Here is a 17,957-nt window from a genome sequence, read left to right on the forward strand (position 1 = left end):
TTGTCTTTCTTTTCTCTTAGATGTCAATGAGTGTGCACTGGAGCCTGGAAAATGCTCACCAGGCACATGTCAGAACTTAGATGGGTCGTTCAGATGTATCTGTCCTCCTGGATATGTCCTGCAGAATGACAAATGTGAAGGTGTGTATAGAACAATCCTTCTTCTGTTCCATTTCCTAGCTACTCACAGTTGTTGCCACTTTCCTCTGCATCTAAATGTGAGTAATGTTTAGGCTTTTGTGGTAGTGTGCAGTTCTGAATTGTAGCCCCTAGTAAGTCACTCACTTCCCAGAAAAAGTTTCACCAACTTTTGTTTGAACCAAAACTGCCTGATCTGATCCCAAGAAAAATCTAATCCCAGGCTGGTTGATGAGGTTTGCCCACTGCATGAGGCTTTGAAAACTAATCCTAGATTTTGCATCTGGATTTCTTGTTCCTCTTTCTGTCTGTTCCTTTTTGTTTGACCTTTTTGTTTTTCAGAACTGTTAGATATCAGTGATGATGTAAAGTTACATTTTATGTAGTACAGCTGCCAGTGTAGACATTTTTATTTCTCATTTCTTTAATTACTTTTCTTATAGACATTGATGAGTGTGTGGAACAACCAGAAATCTGTGCCCTGGGCACATGCAGCAACACTCCAGGCAGTTTCAAATGTCTGTGTCCAGAAGGCTTTGTGTTGTCTTCCACAGGAAGGCGATGCCAAGGTAAGTTCGTTCCTGTTTTCTGGCATTTCAAAATTTGTTTGCTGTTTTATAAAAGCCTTATTAGCTGCCTGTTTCTAATATAATGAGGAGACTCTGGACTCAAACCGTGTTTTTCACAAGGAAAACATGATAATTCTGTAGTTGGGGCCAGGTTCTGTCTTGCCCTAACATCTGTTCGTCATTAAAGAGAACGCTGCAATAAAAGGGGCGAAGATAATGTTAAATGCACCAGGTTAAGTGAGGAAATTATGTTGCCCTGCAGCCCTTTCTTGCATCCTGGAAGAAAGGGGTTGAGCTGAGGGAGTTAAGGGGTTAAGCTGAGGAAGTTGAGGCTACCTGGACTCTGTGTAGACTGTGACATGTCTGACATGGAGACGGAGCACAAATACAGGCAGGAGACTACTGCAATGCGCTGCTAAAGGCAGCATTTCCAGGAATAAGGCTGTTCTTAGCACTTATCAGATTCTCCATAACACTTGTTATATGCTATTCCTCTCCACAGATGTGTGGGAGGAAAAAAGATTGATGGAAAAAAATTTGCAAACAGTGTTGTGTGGACAATAATTATCTATCTGCTTAGAAAAGTCTGAAGGGTCTTTTGGCTTCTAGATTACTGCATACACTGTTCAGAGCCTAAACATGGGCAGTAAGACAGAGATCAGATACTAAAAGCTGAACATGTAGTAATGAAAAGCCACAGGTTAGTTTATTTTGTGGATAAAGAACAAGCACAGCAAATTAGGGGGTGAGTTATTTTAAAGACTTTGGAAATTATTAAATAGATACATCATTAAATGTCTTATACACAGCGTGCACAGTGGGAACCACTGATGAGTAAACCTTTATAAGGACCTCTGTAGTTATGCTTGGCACAGAATGGTGATGCTTGTTGACACCATAGTGAGTTCTTCACTTCACAGTGGGCTAAATGAAACTGTGGTTTTGGTAAAAATGAATCCAACCTGCAGTAAACGTTCATCCAAGTCTCCAAACCACCATGCAGTTTGGCAGCTACTTCACTCAGCTTCAAGAAAGCAGCATAGCTGTTTTAGCTGTGCTTTTGCAGCTTATATAAATGAGACTTCTTCAGTCTGAGGGTATTGTTTTCTTCAGGTAAGGGGAAAAAAAAAATATCACAAAAAACCCCCAAGAAACAAAATCATAAAAAAGAGTGCTGCCTGATCTTCTCCTTTATGAAAGCAGGCCACTGTTTCACACATAACGTCAGAGGAAAATGCATACTTGTACATTTAAGTGCATTTAACTTTAAGTGTGCTTCTCCCCATCCCCTGAAGAAGACTGGTTTTTTTTCCAAGTATCTCAGGCCAAACAAAGTTTTGTTTAAAACTTCCCATTACCTAGGACTTTTGTAAAATCTGGACATTGCCCAGCATTGATGCTGCAGCCGGAAAAGTGGATGAGCGACTGCTTCCACAACTGCCCTGTTGCTGTCCCCCTGCCAACACAGGGAGCTGCCAGCTCTCTGCCTGCTGGATGCTTGTGGTCTGTGATCTCAGCTCTGCTCCAGTGTCCTGGTTACCCAGCTTAAGGGAGTAAACTGTAGTGCCACTGGGCCAGTTTTCTTTGTTTGTGTGTACCTCAGGGAAGAATGAGGAAGGAAAGCGCTATTGAAAATTGTCTCTCATTTTAACACTACACAGTATTATCGTTGCAAGTTTATTAAAATCTCTTGACTCAATTGATTCTTACTAATAATGGAATATAAATAAAGCAAGCCAATATTCAGTTTTCACAAAGAGGAGTGAGGATAAGAGGGGAATACAGCCCTTCCGTCTCTGCTGGACAAAAGAGAAAAACCCCTCCTTTTCCATGACTGAAGTAGGACGCTCTATCCCATAGCTTTCCTTTACTGCGGTAGAGAGCTCCCCTCCGTCTTCAGATCTTCGCCAGTCAGAGACAATAATGGTCCTTCTTGATAGACTCAGATGGAAGTTGGGTGTTTTCTTGGGGCGGCCTCCTGTAATTTTGCAATTAACACCTCTAAGTGAAAACTGTGCCAAAATAACCCTAGCTCATAACAAGTTTTTCTGTATGCAGATCTGAGAGTAAGTTACTGCTTTACCAAATTTGAAGATGGAAAATGTTCTGTGCCGAAGTCCCGAAATCACTCCAAACAAGAGTGCTGCTGCGCCTTGAAGGGACAGGGATGGGGAGATCCCTGTGAACTCTGCCCAGAGGAAGCAGATGGTGCGTATTGGCTAGGTTACATTACTTTCACGATAGCCTCTCAGAATTGAAAGAAGATTGGGATTCTTATAAGAAGGAATTAGGAAAAATAATTTTCCAGAGCTGTTTAACCCTAACAATTGCCATTGCTCTCTGTAAAGTAGATGACATTGCAGTCTCAAAAACCATATTGCTTGCATAGTCCAGTCTCAAGCATATTCCTTGTTTGCTTATAGGTTTGTTAGTAAGATTAGGTGCTGAGTATTTTGCTCTGGAGGTGTCACATACTGGAAGCGGAAAGTAGTAGGTCCTTGATAGGCTCTGAGTGGAAATACCTGCAAGACACAAATGGAATTCATCTAGTTGTAAATAGATATAAATGTGCCATAAACATGAAATCTAATTTAAAGAAAAAAACAAACAGTCGAACTAGATCCACATCTGAATCACCCTGTTACATTTTGTCACTACATTTTGTTATTAAAAAAAATCTAAATTTGCAATCTTATCAATATAAACGACTTGCAAAAATAGCAGGGAATGACAAATCACAGGCCTTGATGAAGGAAAGCCTCCCTGGACTGTTGCTAAAGAAGCGCTTTCCTTTGTTAGTATCCTTTGTAAGACTGAGTAACTAGGCATCAAGCAAGTCAACAGGCCTTTGTACCATCATGGTGTAATTTGCTGAACAGACTTTAATTCATGCTGACAAATGTGGTTAACAGCATTACTGGTTTCAGCAATACATTAATACAGTTCATTTCATTAATAAGTCATGTAGATGTTTTGCAGACAATCTTCACAAAAGCCAAGGGAAGAAAAGAGAATCAGATGTGCCAGTTGCAATGTTCCTCCTAGGCTTATTGCCTGTGCGTGTTTCATTCCATTGCCCTGGAGCATTTGAACCAAAGTCAGTTGGAAGAGCATGGTATACATCGCAGCATTTCTTTGAAGTGTCAGCACATATATTTTTCACAGTCCAGACTGTTCTCAAAGGATGATATCAAGGCCATTTTTCTCATCTTTTAAAAAAGAAATAGCTTTAAGATATCTGAGTCTGGGAAATTTATGTCTTGGCATGTCATGGACAGTGGAATTCTGTCTTTTTTAAAAAAAAAATACTTGGTTGTCATCTCACGCATGTTCTCCATCGTCTGCTGTCTGAATGCAGGCTGGTAAGCTCAAGCACATGTGCCACCTGCATCTCCTTCCAAAGGCTTAAGCAACAGGCAGGTTTTGTGCTGCCCAGCTGCACAGGGCTGAGTTTCCCACTCAGAGCCTAGCAGTGTGCCAGACAATTTGTTGCTTTCAGTGCAGGTGTGCATCTACATTTAATTCTATTTTATTCAACCTCAGCAAAGATCAGCTAACGTATTTCAACTAAAGAAAGCGTAACATTTGTTATGTCTATGAATGTATTGTACAGCTGCACTGTAAACCTCTTCGCAGCCTACTGAATTTGCAAAAGAAAAAGTGAAATCTTGTCAAGGGTGCTGTGATGTTCTGAGCATGGTTAGTAAAGAATATGCTCAGCAGCATCTTGAGATGGTTTGAATTACAGTCCTGTGTCCATCCATCTGCTCAAGATACAGTTTAGAGGGGAGAGGTGAAAGGTTAGTTTCAGTTGCAAGGCTTTTATTTTTTGTGTGTGTGTCAGACCCAAAACTAGAGGAGTTTCTGAAGCTGAAGGGCCTTTATGATCACATGCATCCTCACTGCACTTTGGTCTACTAACGTGGAAATTTATGATTTCTTATTTATTCTAATGCCACAATATACCAGGTGATTTGCACAGGTAAGGAAGTACATGCTCTCTGCAACAAAAAATAGAGAATGACTTGTTCTCAAAAGACTTACATCATCTTTAAATCTTCAAAACCACACAGAAAACCTTGTGGATTTGGAAACTGAGTGGTGACTTCACTCTAAGCTGAACCTAGAAATCTTACTCTCAGCCTACCTATAATAAAATTATTAGTTGCTCTAGAACTAGAGATTGGCATGCTTTAAGGTGCTACTAACTGGTGACTATGGATTAAATTGTGCTTTCTTCAAAAAATGTAGGAAATCTTTCATTTACAACGGAAAAGAATGCAGTCACTAGTATTGATACTTTTAAAATGGAAATATTGCATTAGTTTGCTCCTTAAAGGAAGTTAAATAATGCTAATTATTCACAGGATTTTACATATATACATGCAGATGATCAGATTAAAATTAAAGCGAGCATACAGTTTTTACATGAATGTAAGATTAAATTATAAGTTTATACATTTACATACTATATTTCTAGGTCCGAACATGAGGAGGATGAATTGGTATCAGTGGTTACTTGTGTAGCTCATGGGTAATGCTGGTTGCCAAGATAGAATTTAACATATGGTTTGATTTTTTTTTTAAATTTTTTTTTTTTAACAGAGGCGTTCAGACAGATTTGTCCATTTGGAATTGGCATCCTTGTTGGACCTGGTGATGCAAGACTAGGTAAGTGCCTGAACTGCACAATGCCGTTGTTGTATGCCGTATGCCATTTTCTACCCATAAGCTATTCTCCCTTTCAACTGGGAATAACACCTCTGCAACTATTTCCAAAAGCCATGAATTGTGGAAACTTCTATAGATTTTTTTTTTCAATTATTTATACAATTTTAAATTCAAGCTTGAATATTTCATCTATCAGAAATTAAACTTCTTTTAGAGTAGCATATTTGGCTTTTAAGTTTGTGCTGAGCAGACTTGCTAGGAAACTTCTGTAGGATCTAGAGAATGGATCACGTAGCATACCTGTCTTGTCTTATACAATATATGTAGCCTGTTTACAGTAAATGGTTTTAATCCTCCAGAAGTGCAAACCACAGTTTCCCAGATGCCTTCAGTACATTCTGTTCTCTCTCAAGACAAACAGTACTTCAGTCTTATTGGCAAAAGTTTTCATTTAAGGAACGCTGGATAACTACTGCTTTTCATATCTACTCCTCTCCCTGTAGTCCCAGTTGGAGAGGTTTTTTATCTGACATTTAGAATCAGTTTCTTCTCTGCATTCTGAAAGCCAGCCTGCGAGACAAATCCTGTGCTCTTATCCTAATATATCAAAATTCAAATGTTAGTATTTTTTTGTGATCTCAAGAATATTTCTCGCCAGAACAACACTTGTTCTTTGAGAGAAGTCTAAAAGCACGTGAACTCAATTGCGCTTACTGTGTTATTTGTATTTCTGGTTAAGATGTGGATGAGTGCCTTGATCCAGATAACTGTAAATTTGGGCAGTGTATCAACACAGATGGGTCTTTCCGCTGTGAATGTCCATATGGTTACATCCTACAAGGAGCTCAATGTGTGGGTAAGTATAGCTGTTTCATCTTCCATTTTAAAGAATCTCCTGAATTGCTAAGTATGGCATTAAGAAGTAGTGGGGTTATATTATTCTAGTGTTGTGGAGTCTCCATCCCCGCTGGTGCTTAAAACCTGTCAGGGCAGGGCCTGAGCAATCTGCTCCAAGTTTTTCCTGCTCTGCCTGGGTGTTTGGCCCAGATAACCTCTAGCGATCCCAAATTATGCTAGGACACTGTGACTCTAATTCAATAACTTAAGTGAGTTCTTGGATTTTGTATTTTTGTATTTTTTTGGTTGTACATCAACAACGTAGATTTTATACCTTTTTGGTTTAGTATAACGATGTATTCTTGCCTTGATTTAACCGCTTTCAGATACTGATGAATGTGCTGTTGGAAATCCGTGTGGAAATGGAACTTGCAGGAATGTGGTGGGAGGTTTTGAATGCACCTGCGTTGAGGGATTTGAGCCTGGACCGATGATGACCTGTGAAGGTGAGACTCCCATGTGTTAAGGACTGTCATCGTAGTTGTGTGCCAAAACAGTTTCCTGATTTCGGAAACAATTGAGGAGCGTAAAGCAGCTTAAAAAGAAAAACATGGACGTTTGGAACAATGCATCTTTATCTGAAACAGAAAAACAGGTTCCTCCTTCCTGTATCCACCCTGAACTTGTACCTTTTTCTAACTCGAGGCTGGGCGAACAGAATTTTGGGTAGTATCCGCTAAGGGACTGCCCGGAGAGGGACATGTTGGGGTACGGTCTCTCCAGAACAGTCCACAGAAATGCTGCTTATAGAGTGTATGGTTTTCGCTTACCTCCTAGACAACCCTTGAGGGAAGAGTATCACTGTGGATGATGAAAATAGAAAATGGGCTGCTTGGGTTCGTTAGGGATGAAACGGGGAACAAACCAGAAAATATAAATACAGTACTAGACAATGACCATGCTACCCCTATGTTGAATATTTTTCATGTTTTGGAGTTTTGTTTCAAAAATAAAAATTTGAAAATGCACAAAGAAGGGAGGAGTAAGGAAGATCAGAGTTATAGAAGGGACATGCAGAAAATTAATTAGACTGGAATTTTTCAGTGTGGAAAATGTGTTTGAAGAGATACATGATTTAAATTTCTAAAGCCACAAGTGGTAAAGGTACCAAAAATAGAAAGAACATGTTAGACAAACCAAAGCAAGCGTTTTTATATGCATAGTACTTACTTAAGTTGTGGAACTCTTTGCTGCAGAATATTAGTGAGGCCACAAGTATAAATTGACCCAGAAAGAGATTGTACAAATGTATGTGGGAATCCATCAGTGGAAATTAAGCTTGATAGTTTGGTTGTGGCTTTTGGCTGTGGAAGTCCTTAAACTGAGAGGCTATATCAGGGGAAAGATCTCTGCATACATGGTATAGTTTTTTTTAAATACTCTTCTCTTCCTGTTATAACCAGAGAGAGGAGAATGTCCTAGGACATTCTGACACTCTCTTCTGACCTGACACAGCTGTTCTTAAATTATCTGCCACAATCTATTTGTTTGCAAGCCCATACAGAAGAATGCTTCTATTTTTGCATCAGCCTGCATTAGTTTTATATACAGTTAGAGCTTCATTCACTTCCCTGTGGAATTTGGGTGAAAGCTCAAATTGCAGAGGAGGACTTAGCAGAGTGCATAAACATCATTATATAGCAGTAATTACTGAAGTAGCCCCGAGCATATGTAAATGCACTTCAAAATAATGTTTCTAGTAAGGATATTGCTTTATGGAATTTAGTGTATGAAGAAGCTGAATTAATGCATCTAGAATTTAAAAATAACCAGTCATAAAAACTGAGCCTAGATGTGGAAAAGATACCGTTTTAACTCAGACAGTATTTTGGCAGCATGGATCTAGAAATTATTTCCATTGGCTGCTTGCCGTTGAAGATATTGAAACTTCAGGTAGCTGTGCAAACATCCTGACATGTCTAGTGCCTGCTTCTGTACAGAAATCCATAATGAGGAGAACCATGGGTCCCCAACTATGAAAATTTAGCCCTCAGTAAACTGGGATCTGTGGTGTTGCCTGTACCTAAAACCTGTGCACTCCAGTCTGCCGAGTTTTACAAAAGCATGTTTCACTTCCCCCATGGTCTTTGTCGCTCCAAATCCAGATGTCAACGAGTGCATTCAGAACCCTCTGCTCTGTGCTTTCCGCTGCGTGAACACTTTTGGATCCTATGAATGCAAGTGCCCCACGGGGTACGTTCTGCGAGAGGACCGGAGAATGTGCAGAGGTAAAGCTCCTACCAGACTCTTGCAGTTATGAGATAATGATTTCAAGTTCCCGCGGGGTAGGGCTCTGAGTCATTGCACTATTGGGCCAGAGTTTTAATCCCAGGAAGTAACTGAGTCAGAAAGAATTTGGGATTAAATTCTATGGTTTGCATTATGCAGTTGATTGTATTAGCCCTGTCCTGCCCATAAACTTATACATCTGCATAAAGTGAGGTCATATCAGATGATACAGTTTTGTCTTGCCCTGAAAATGGGCATTTGGGAGAAATCAGTTTGCGCTAGGCTAGTATATCTTATGCTTAGTTTAGCACAATAAAAGTATGTGTAGAGTTTGATTATGATTGAAATTCCAAAGTCAGAATTTACTCTTGTGAATTTGTAGGATCTTCTGTCTGTATAATGAAGTCTAAACCTTGTGTTTTAGATCAGAATGAGTGTGAAGAAGGAATTCACGACTGTGACTCAAAACAGATGGAGTGCAAAAACCTGATTGGCACCTATATGTGTATCTGTGGACCAGGTTATCAGCGCCGACCAGATGGGGAGGGCTGTATAGGTAAGTGACGCTGAAGCGTTGAAGCTCTTGAAACACAGTTCCCCAGCAAAGCTGAAAATTTTGGATTTAACAAAGTGTTAAGGAACTTGGAGGAAGAATTACACAACTACTTGTGTAATGGGTCTACCAATGCTATACACACTTTGCTTCACTGTTCAGGTGTGCACACATGTGGGCAGCAAGTAGAAAATCTGGATGTGGCTGTCTTTAAAATCAGTTTGTATTGCTGCTGCTGAAATGCTCTGAGTGAAGAAAGCAGAGAATTGGGCCCATTGCTGTAAGCTTGTTTATCTCTGTTAGCATGAATGAGAGTAGCTCTGAATTGTTTTTAAACTTTGGATGGCATTCAGATATGCAGCTGTAACTATGAAAAATTTTGAAAACCAATGAGGAATATATTGCAGAGAAAACATAGTAACAAAATATATAATATTGTGAGCTAGATGGTCATCTTTCCTCTGAAAATTGAATAAAATAAACTTTTTATTAAAAAAAGAAAACAACAAAACCAAGTTTAACCAGGCGTAATGCACAGCTTAAGAACTCCATACAAACTTCTTTAACCTGCATTAATCCCCTTAATTGACTTGATTTTTGTCATATAATCTCAAAAACACAGATGAGAATGAATGTCAGACCAAACCTGGGATCTGCGAGAATGGCCGTTGTGTAAACACAGTGGGAAGTTACAGATGTGAATGCAATGAGGGATTCACTGTCAGTGACACCCAGAATGAATGCCTTGGTAAGCCACACATTAACACCCTAATGAACTATCACTTTGATAGCAGAAACTGTGGTTGAACTTAAACTTAGAAATGTATAGTGAGTAAACATGCTCTTGAATTTACATGCCTTCAGGAAGGGACCTTTGTAAGTAGGTGCCCTCCTGCAAGTTAATTCTTCCCAGGCTAACCGTATGCCTGCTTCAGTCGGTCCAGTTGGGTTGACTTGCTATGAAAGCTGACTGTTCGGTGGTTTCAGTCATCTGGGAATTACTCTGCCTTTTCTTTGATCCTGATTTTGAGTCATTCCTTTTTCTCTGGGTTCAAACAGAAACGTGTATTTTTATAAGCATAATGTAACTTGTCTTCCACCTTTTGCTAAATTTCCTGTCGTCTTTGTTTCCCTTAGACATCGTGCTCTCTTTCTTACTGCTGGTAGTCTCTCACTCTCAGTTCCACAGTTCCAGGGTGAAGTATGCCCTTTCTTTTATATTTCTGACTAAATTCCTAATATCTCATGACCCTCTGGAGGTCGTCACCATTAGGATTCTCTGTGATGCATAATTTGTCTTCCAGACAACAGGGAGGGCTACTGCTTCACTGAAGTCTTACAAAGTATGTGTCAAATCGGATCAAGCAACAGGAACTCTGTCACCAAGTCTGAATGCTGCTGTGATGGTGGCCGAGGCTGGGGACAAAACTGTGAGGTCTGCCCCTTCCCAGGCACCGTGGCCTTCAAGAAGCTTTGCCCTCATGGCCGAGGATACATGTCTAATGGAGCAGGTACTGACTTTTCTATTAAAGGCTCTCTTACACAGTGTCAAATTCAGTGATAAATTATAAACTCTTTCTGTTTGCATGTTTGAACACTGTGAGGTCCTAAATATTTTGGGTATCAGTTGAAAGTTTCTGACAGTTTTCATGTTGAGACAGCACAGTCCTTTGGGAGGAGGGCACATAGCCAAAGGCATCTGTCCCAGCTTGGCAGATAGTTATTTTGCGTGCTGGTTGATGGACATGCACTCGAATGGGAATTTGCACTCTCACGTTTGAGTGTGTTGTAGGTACAGATTAAGAGCTATCTGTGTACATGAAAGCAAAGTGATGTTTAATTTATGGAGGCTAATATATGATAAGCTCAGGTTGTTCACTTCCGCTTAAGGCTTGTTCATTGCATTTGAAAGTTAGATTAATGCTCTCTTCCTTATTTTTCCACTTACTATTTCTCCTTAATCTGTGCAATATTTCATTATTTTATGTAATTTTAAAATTTTATGTAGGGTGTGGGGGTTTTTTCATGCCAGGTCACAAGAATCTATTGAAGCTGTATAAAATCAGTTCTTGTTCTGTTGTGAACTAACCCTCATTTAATTGCAGATATTGATGAGTGCAAGGTTATTCATGATGTCTGCCGTAATGGGGAATGCATCAATGAGAGGGGATCTTATCGTTGTCATTGTAACCTTGGCTATACTACAGATATAACTGGAACACTTTGCATAGGTAGGTTTTTCGTTATGGTATATGTATATAAAGTTTATTACTTTACTAAGAGATGACTTGAAGAAGGAAATACAAAGACTTTGAAAAATGAGAAAAGAAAATGTCATTCCTTAGAATGCTTTGGAGATTTTGATTTCCTTCTGATATTTCCTGAGCATTTTGAAAAACATTATCACAAATCTTGGTTGTCAGCACTGAGGTATCTGGTTTTGCTTCTTCTAGACCTGAATGAATGTAATGAGTCCCCAAAACCTTGCAATTTCATCTGTAAAAACACAGAGGGGAGCTTCCAGTGTTCATGTCCGAAAGGGTACATCCTGCAAGAAGATGGGAGAAGCTGCAAAGGTAAAAACCAAGAAAAGAATTTACAGCAGAAAATCTGTGTTTCACAGGCAAATACCAATCCAAGGACATGTAAATGATGTAAATCTGTCTCCCCGATTCATGTGAGTATTTCCACTAAAGACAGTGGAAGTGGTCTGCACAGGATGGAGCTGGTGTTTCAGTTAGTTCTTTGATAATCTGGATGAACAGTAGATCCACAGGAATTTTCGCAGGCTGATGGCAGCTGATCTTAAAAGACTTTGTAACCAATAGTATATATGATTGGTCTTATTTTGGTAAGCATGTTGGTTTAAGCTGTATTTTTCAGTGATAAATGTATCTTAATGGATGCAAAGATGAGCATGGTTTGCAGTGCACTGTCCAGCACCAACAGAGTTTTAACCTACCACCAGAGGTTTAACCTACCATTCAGCATGCTGAATAAGGAACAGCAGTGCAGGAGAGGTTTTGAAATGTTCATTGTAATTTCATTTATTTATGTATCTTGGTAGCAAAGATCTGACTGAAACCACACAAGTTAGAGCAGCAATTCTAAACTTGGCATGGGAAATGAGTGTCCTTTGTCATTAGCATTTAAATATTTCTTCTGGAGTAATAGCATGCTTCAGTGCAATACCGTTTTGCAATCTACCACTGCTGCTCATGAAGATGGTGACTTCCCATTTATTGACTGCAGTGAGAGCAGACATTTATTATATAACAGCATCTTTCTGACAGATGAGAGTGGTGTCTGTAATCTAGCGTTAGCATGGACACTAGTGTAGCTCCAAAGTCCCATTCGTTACATGTGGGGCTTTATGTGAGAGGAACTGGAAGGCAGCATGGAAAGTGAGATGTAGATTCAAAAGGCTTTATTTGATACGTTATTTATTTGCAATCGCTTCTCTCTAAGTTCAGCTAAACTGTCAGATCCTCCACAGGGAACATAAGTGAAAGATGTTTTCTTGGTTTTTTTAGATCTTGATGAATGTGCAACAAAGCAGCACAACTGCCAGTTCCTTTGCGTCAACACTATTGGGGGTTTCACTTGCAAATGTCCTCCTGGATTCACTCAGCACCATACAGCCTGCATTGGTAAGTGACGTAGGAATGTAGACACAGATATGGGATTTATTACTGACTCTAATTCTAGAAGCAAAGTAGCAAGGAGGTGAAATCAGCTTCCTGAGAAACCAAATGGAAACATAGGCCAGGTTCTGATCCCAGTCCCACCAGAGCAGAAGATGCAAAGAGGCTCTCCCTCCTACCTTCCCTTGTTTTCATAATCTATGTCTTTGAATTTTGCACTTGCAAGAATCAGACAGTAAAAACACCAATTTGTAATTCTTGCCATACCCTTTCTTACCCATTGAGAAAAAAACAGTTATGTTTCTGTTCTTGTAGTTCATTGCCGGACCCACATTAGAGATCATGTCAAGGCTTCTTTAAACAATAAGCATGAAACATACACTTCTGCAGTTGTCCTTTAAACACATACCCATTATGTCTGTAGAAACGTTAAACGAAACTACTTCCTGCGAAACACTTCCTGTTCTGCAAGTTGGATCCTGCTTGTGGCAGTCTGATGATCCTGTGGTATTGGTGTGAATTTTTGGGTGTTTGAAGACTAGAACATCAAACTCCATATTCTTGGTGAAAAAAAGGAGTTTCCCTTCCCATAGCTCTTGTTAATGTTTTAAAATGAAAAAGAAGGTAATGTAAGCTCTCCTGTAGTGCAAAGTAAAAAAATGGAGAGGGCAGTATGACAGCTACATTACTGATGTTGCTTTACCTCTTGTCACAAACTGTGCATTGTCAGCATTGCTAAATGATCATCTTCACAACAAGAAATAAAAAGTAACACTCAGGCTTTGGTTTCCTTCAGATAATAATGAGTGTGCTACTGAAATCAATTTATGTGGGGCAAAGGGCATTTGCCAGAATACACCAGGAAGTTTTGTTTGTGAGTGTCAACGTGGCTTCTCACTCGATCAAACTGGGCTTAGCTGTGAAGGTAGGTACAACACACAGTGCATTTAACTTGGCCTTCTCTTGCTTTCCTTCATCTCCTCTCAGCCATAGTGTCAGCCAAGGAGGGACCTATGGATTAAGTACCAAAACCTATGGAGTAAGCATGTGTAGATTGAAGGGGAGTGGGGTATGGAAATTTAGCAACAAGGCAGTATTTCTCTCCATGGGCCTGAATAAATAGATGTATTGCAGGATGCTAAAGAGCCGGACAGATATTTTTCTGAGGAGACTTCAATTTAGCCTGGAATGTTTTAGTTTAAGCATCATCAGTTCAATGAACTTCTGTTGAATCCTGCATGGATTTCTGAGGGACTCACCAAGGATAGGAGGTCTTTCATCTCCAAGGCAACCTGCTAAAGAGAGAGTTCAAGGGCTGCAGACTTTATTACTCTGGGCCCCTAGAGCCTCTAGAGCCTTCTCCTGGGATAGAGTTTGGTTTGCTTTGAAAAGAGAGATCCTGGGATTCCTGGGTTGGATGCTTGGGTAAAAGCAAGGGACTGTCTGCTGTGGAGCTGGGAGCCTTAGGAAAGCCTTGGGGGTCCCATATACAAATGGCTTTCTGCTCTCTGCTCCATAGCAGAATGCGAAAACTCTGAAAATTGTGGCTGAATTTGAGCTTTCAGTGGTTTTCAGCCCTAAGTTACTTGCTGTGGAGCCAGAAATCCAAACCTCAAAGGACCAAACTGGTCTCCCAGCACTGGTCAGGTTTTTGGAAGATCCCAAAATATACCTCTATATGTATGATATGTGAATATATATGATTATTTGTAACATACTTTTCATATATAGCGTAATTTGAGCTTCTGTCCCAAAGCTCAGAGTGTATCTCACCTTTTTAGATGTTGATGAATGTGATGGAAACCACCGGTGTCAGCATGGCTGCCAAAATATAATTGGAGGATACAGGTGTAGCTGCCCACAAGGATATCTCCAGCATTACCAATGGAACCAATGTGTTGGCAAGTCACTTTTTAAAATTAATACATTAAAATGCATATTACCTTTGTTAGCAGAAAGAAGTGAAGGGCAGTGGTGCAGTTTGCCATATTTTCTTTTTCTGATTATAATTTAATAAGTTCAGCGGAGTTTCATTACAAATGTGCGCTCCTGTGAAAGGCAGAGTTGTTACGAAGCACTCAGTAGCCTATGTCCTGGTTCGACAAGTGTTTAAGCACGAAATTATCCTTGAGGGTGCTAGAAGGTGTATTGACTTTGAGGGAACTTGTGTTACTCATGTATTTTGTGGTCTGAACAAAGGAAGTCTTACTCAGCCATGCAACAGTCTCTGCTCAGACACAGGTCCTGTCTGAGAGCTGATGGTGGGTTGAATCTGGCAGACTCAGAACCACAAGTTTGGATTGTTAAATTGTAAAATGAAACTTCTGGCCCAAAGCATCTAAAATTCTATTAAAATCCTACTTGATATGTGCTTTTATCATTCTTACAACACCTACAGGAAGGCTGCTGTGTTTAAGCCTCTTCTCTGTACAGAATTAACCATTTGTCATATTTGAGCAAAGCTGCTGCTATCTGTCTAAAGATGCTTCCTTGCAGCTTTGGGATGCAGTTTATAACAAGTGCTTACAGGACAATTCTGGTTATAAATAACAAATGCTAGTGCTCTTTATTTATGTTAAGAAGTAAACACACTGGTAAATTAAAATGCTTATTTCTTCCCTATCTAAACTTTGGTTCTATCCTAAGTCTCTGAGCCCTTGTACATGGGCCTGCATGTGTAGTGCATTGATGCTGGATATGACTTGAGCAGACAGAACTGGGTCCTCTCAGAAGTCATGGGAAGAGTCTGTACATTTCAGCAGTGTAGCATGTAGCATATTCAAACAAGAGAAACATGAATTATTTTTTTCCTCTAGTGACAGTTATGTGCATTTTTAGTCACATTTAATGGGCTTCTTACAAGCTAGTCTTGTGTGGATACTCAGAGATGTGTTTGACCTCTTTGAGAACAAAGGGCTTCATCACTCCTTGTTTGGCTTTCTTTTCTTTCAGAAACATAAAAATGCCTTTGCTTGTTATCACTGTGGTGCTCTAGAGAGATCTCTGCTTTTAATTATGCTTAGCAAACCGCCTGACATTTTATGCAGTCCTTGCTGTGACATTTGCTTGTGCTGTAGTACTCTATGCCTGTAACATACAAGTGAACAAGGAGGGAGCACAAACATATGGTGGTTTTGAATATTACTTAAACTAGCAGAGCTTAGGGTTAAATTAGAATTTAATTTGCAGGAGTGTTAAAAAAAAAAAAAAAAAACCAACCAAAAAAACCCAAACAAACCCAAAAAACCCAAACAAAAAACACCAAACCAAACAAACAACCCCCCCCTCCAAAAAAAAAAAAAACCAAAACAAAACCAAAAAAACAACAACAACAAAAACCAGCACTGCCACTTCTGGCTGCTGGAAGACATTGTGGAATCTGAAGAAGTGCAGCGCTCAGTTTTGCGAAACATCTTGGCTGTTTCCAAGTCTTCCTGGGTGATAGCATTTAACTAAGTGTATTTCCAAACCAGGTGTATGCTGTTATTCCAGCTTTTGAGCCCATTGACTACTGTTTAGATTTTGTACAGGGAATATTGATTTCAAAATGCACAAGCACTGGTATTTCCCCCACGGAAAGAAAGGCTTCAACCTTGACACCACAAATACTGATCACCAGAAACTTCACCAGGGAAAATTACACAAAGAGCCACAACTGGGGAAAGACTCAGCTAGCGCTTCCACCTTCTTGGACATGGGGCAGTCCAGGCAGAAACCCAGAACTGCAGGGAAGGAGGCTTGGTTTCCTCTGTTCTCATGGCATCTCTCCTTCCTGCTGAAGCTGAGCACAACAGAGCTGCGTGTTGCAGAGCACAGGAGAGCAAGGCTGGTGCCTGACAGCACAGCTCGCGCAGAATCTGAGGCTCCCATAACTGTTCTTTTCACTTTTCTTCATGCTTTTTCTTCCAACAATCACCCAAAATATGGGAACTAACCTCACTAGTGTCCACACTCTTGCTGCTGTGGAGCGAGGTGAAGCGAGCGTATCTCCTCTTGGTGCAGGAACTTTCTGTGGCCCAAACATGGATTTATGACGCTGACATAATTGCTGTGTTAGGTATGACAAATATTGAAACATCGCTCTAAGTTAATGGCAAAACTCCTACAGGCTTTGGTGACACAGAATTCGGCCCCAGGCTTTAATACCTTGTGGTCTCCACATGTTCACATTGTAACGTCTGTAACTGCTTAAGACACTTATCTAGATCTCCTGGGTGTACCACAGGGGAAGAATCCATGTAATAGGTTTTTCTGTGACAATTCCTTCATATTCCTTGGCAATCCCAACTCTGCAACAGTTTCTGTCTTTTTTAGCTTATTTAATGAAGCATTCGGGGACTTTTGATGTTGCTGCAACACATATTTAGACAATCACTGAAAAACGCTTTGGTTCCTCCCTTGTCTTGTGCTGTGTGTGACTGCATCCCCTGACCAGGCAATTCTGTAGTGCACCATGCCATAAATTGGGCTGCAAGAAGCACAGGCATTGCTTTTAAACAAAGAACAAACAGCCACATTGTTTGGAAAAAGACAATAATGCTCTGAATTAGTACTTATTCTCCTGTAACCTGGATGCTTAGGTCAGAGATGCTACTCTGTGCTTTACATTTTATCCATACAGTGTCCAGATGGCATTTCTTATGCATGTGCACACACACGCAATGCACATGTGCAATTGCTTTATCACAGAAAACAGGGAACAATAGCATTCAGAACATTTCAAAGTAATTTGCCACATCAGACAAAAAAATTCAGACCAGCTACATTTAAAAAACCAGCCATTTACCGTAAAACAAGCCTGAACTGACCTCGAACTCCTACAGTGCCGCACTTGGGAAGTTTGGAAAAGGGCTGGCTCAGAACGTGGCAGTCTTTTGTATCTACAGCTGCTTTTATTTTTACTACTTGTTCCTGTACCTTACCTGTACCTCATATTTAAATGTGACTGTGTAGGGAAGGATTTTCAGTGCCTGGAAAAGGTGTCAGAGCTTCATTCCTTACTCTTTTTCCTTTAATGTTGAATAGCATCATGAACATGGGATTACTGGACCAGATTGTTGGCTGTACAAAGTTTTATTCTTCTCAGTTGTTTCTGGAACAACAACAACAAAAAAGTTGCCTCCTCTGCTTCTCTGCTCTCCAGAGCATGAGCTGACGTGGCATGAAGCATCTTCTGTAGAGTAGCCCAAATGTTGCTCTGTTGCTAGGAGATGACTACAACCATACAACTGCTGCCCTAGCCAAGGGTGAAGCCAAG

General features: G+C 40.1%; 1 protein-coding gene across 1 annotated transcript in view; it reads left to right on the forward strand.

Moving 5' to 3' along the window:
- FBN1 (fibrillin 1) overlaps nucleotides 1–17,957 on the forward strand; it is a 158,572-nt gene that overhangs the window by 135,044 nt on the left and 5,571 nt on the right. The window contains exons 48-62 of the mRNA XM_072870543.1: nucleotides 21–140; nucleotides 581–706; nucleotides 2,765–2,914; nucleotides 5,312–5,377; nucleotides 6,117–6,233; nucleotides 6,601–6,720; nucleotides 8,380–8,502; nucleotides 8,928–9,059; nucleotides 9,679–9,804; nucleotides 10,361–10,567; nucleotides 11,162–11,287; nucleotides 11,510–11,632; nucleotides 12,590–12,706; nucleotides 13,497–13,625; nucleotides 14,482–14,601. Coding sequence (XP_072726644.1) covers nucleotides 21–140; nucleotides 581–706; nucleotides 2,765–2,914; nucleotides 5,312–5,377; nucleotides 6,117–6,233; nucleotides 6,601–6,720; nucleotides 8,380–8,502; nucleotides 8,928–9,059; nucleotides 9,679–9,804; nucleotides 10,361–10,567; nucleotides 11,162–11,287; nucleotides 11,510–11,632; nucleotides 12,590–12,706; nucleotides 13,497–13,625; nucleotides 14,482–14,601 — 1,902 coding nt within the window. The remainder of the gene's footprint in view (nucleotides 1–20; nucleotides 141–580; nucleotides 707–2,764; nucleotides 2,915–5,311; nucleotides 5,378–6,116; nucleotides 6,234–6,600; nucleotides 6,721–8,379; nucleotides 8,503–8,927; nucleotides 9,060–9,678; nucleotides 9,805–10,360; nucleotides 10,568–11,161; nucleotides 11,288–11,509; nucleotides 11,633–12,589; nucleotides 12,707–13,496; nucleotides 13,626–14,481; nucleotides 14,602–17,957) is intronic.

This window comes from Ciconia boyciana, chromosome 8, assembly GCF_034638445.1.
Source record: "Ciconia boyciana chromosome 8, ASM3463844v1, whole genome shotgun sequence".
Classification (NCBI taxonomy): domain Eukaryota; kingdom Metazoa; phylum Chordata; class Aves; order Ciconiiformes; family Ciconiidae; genus Ciconia; species Ciconia boyciana.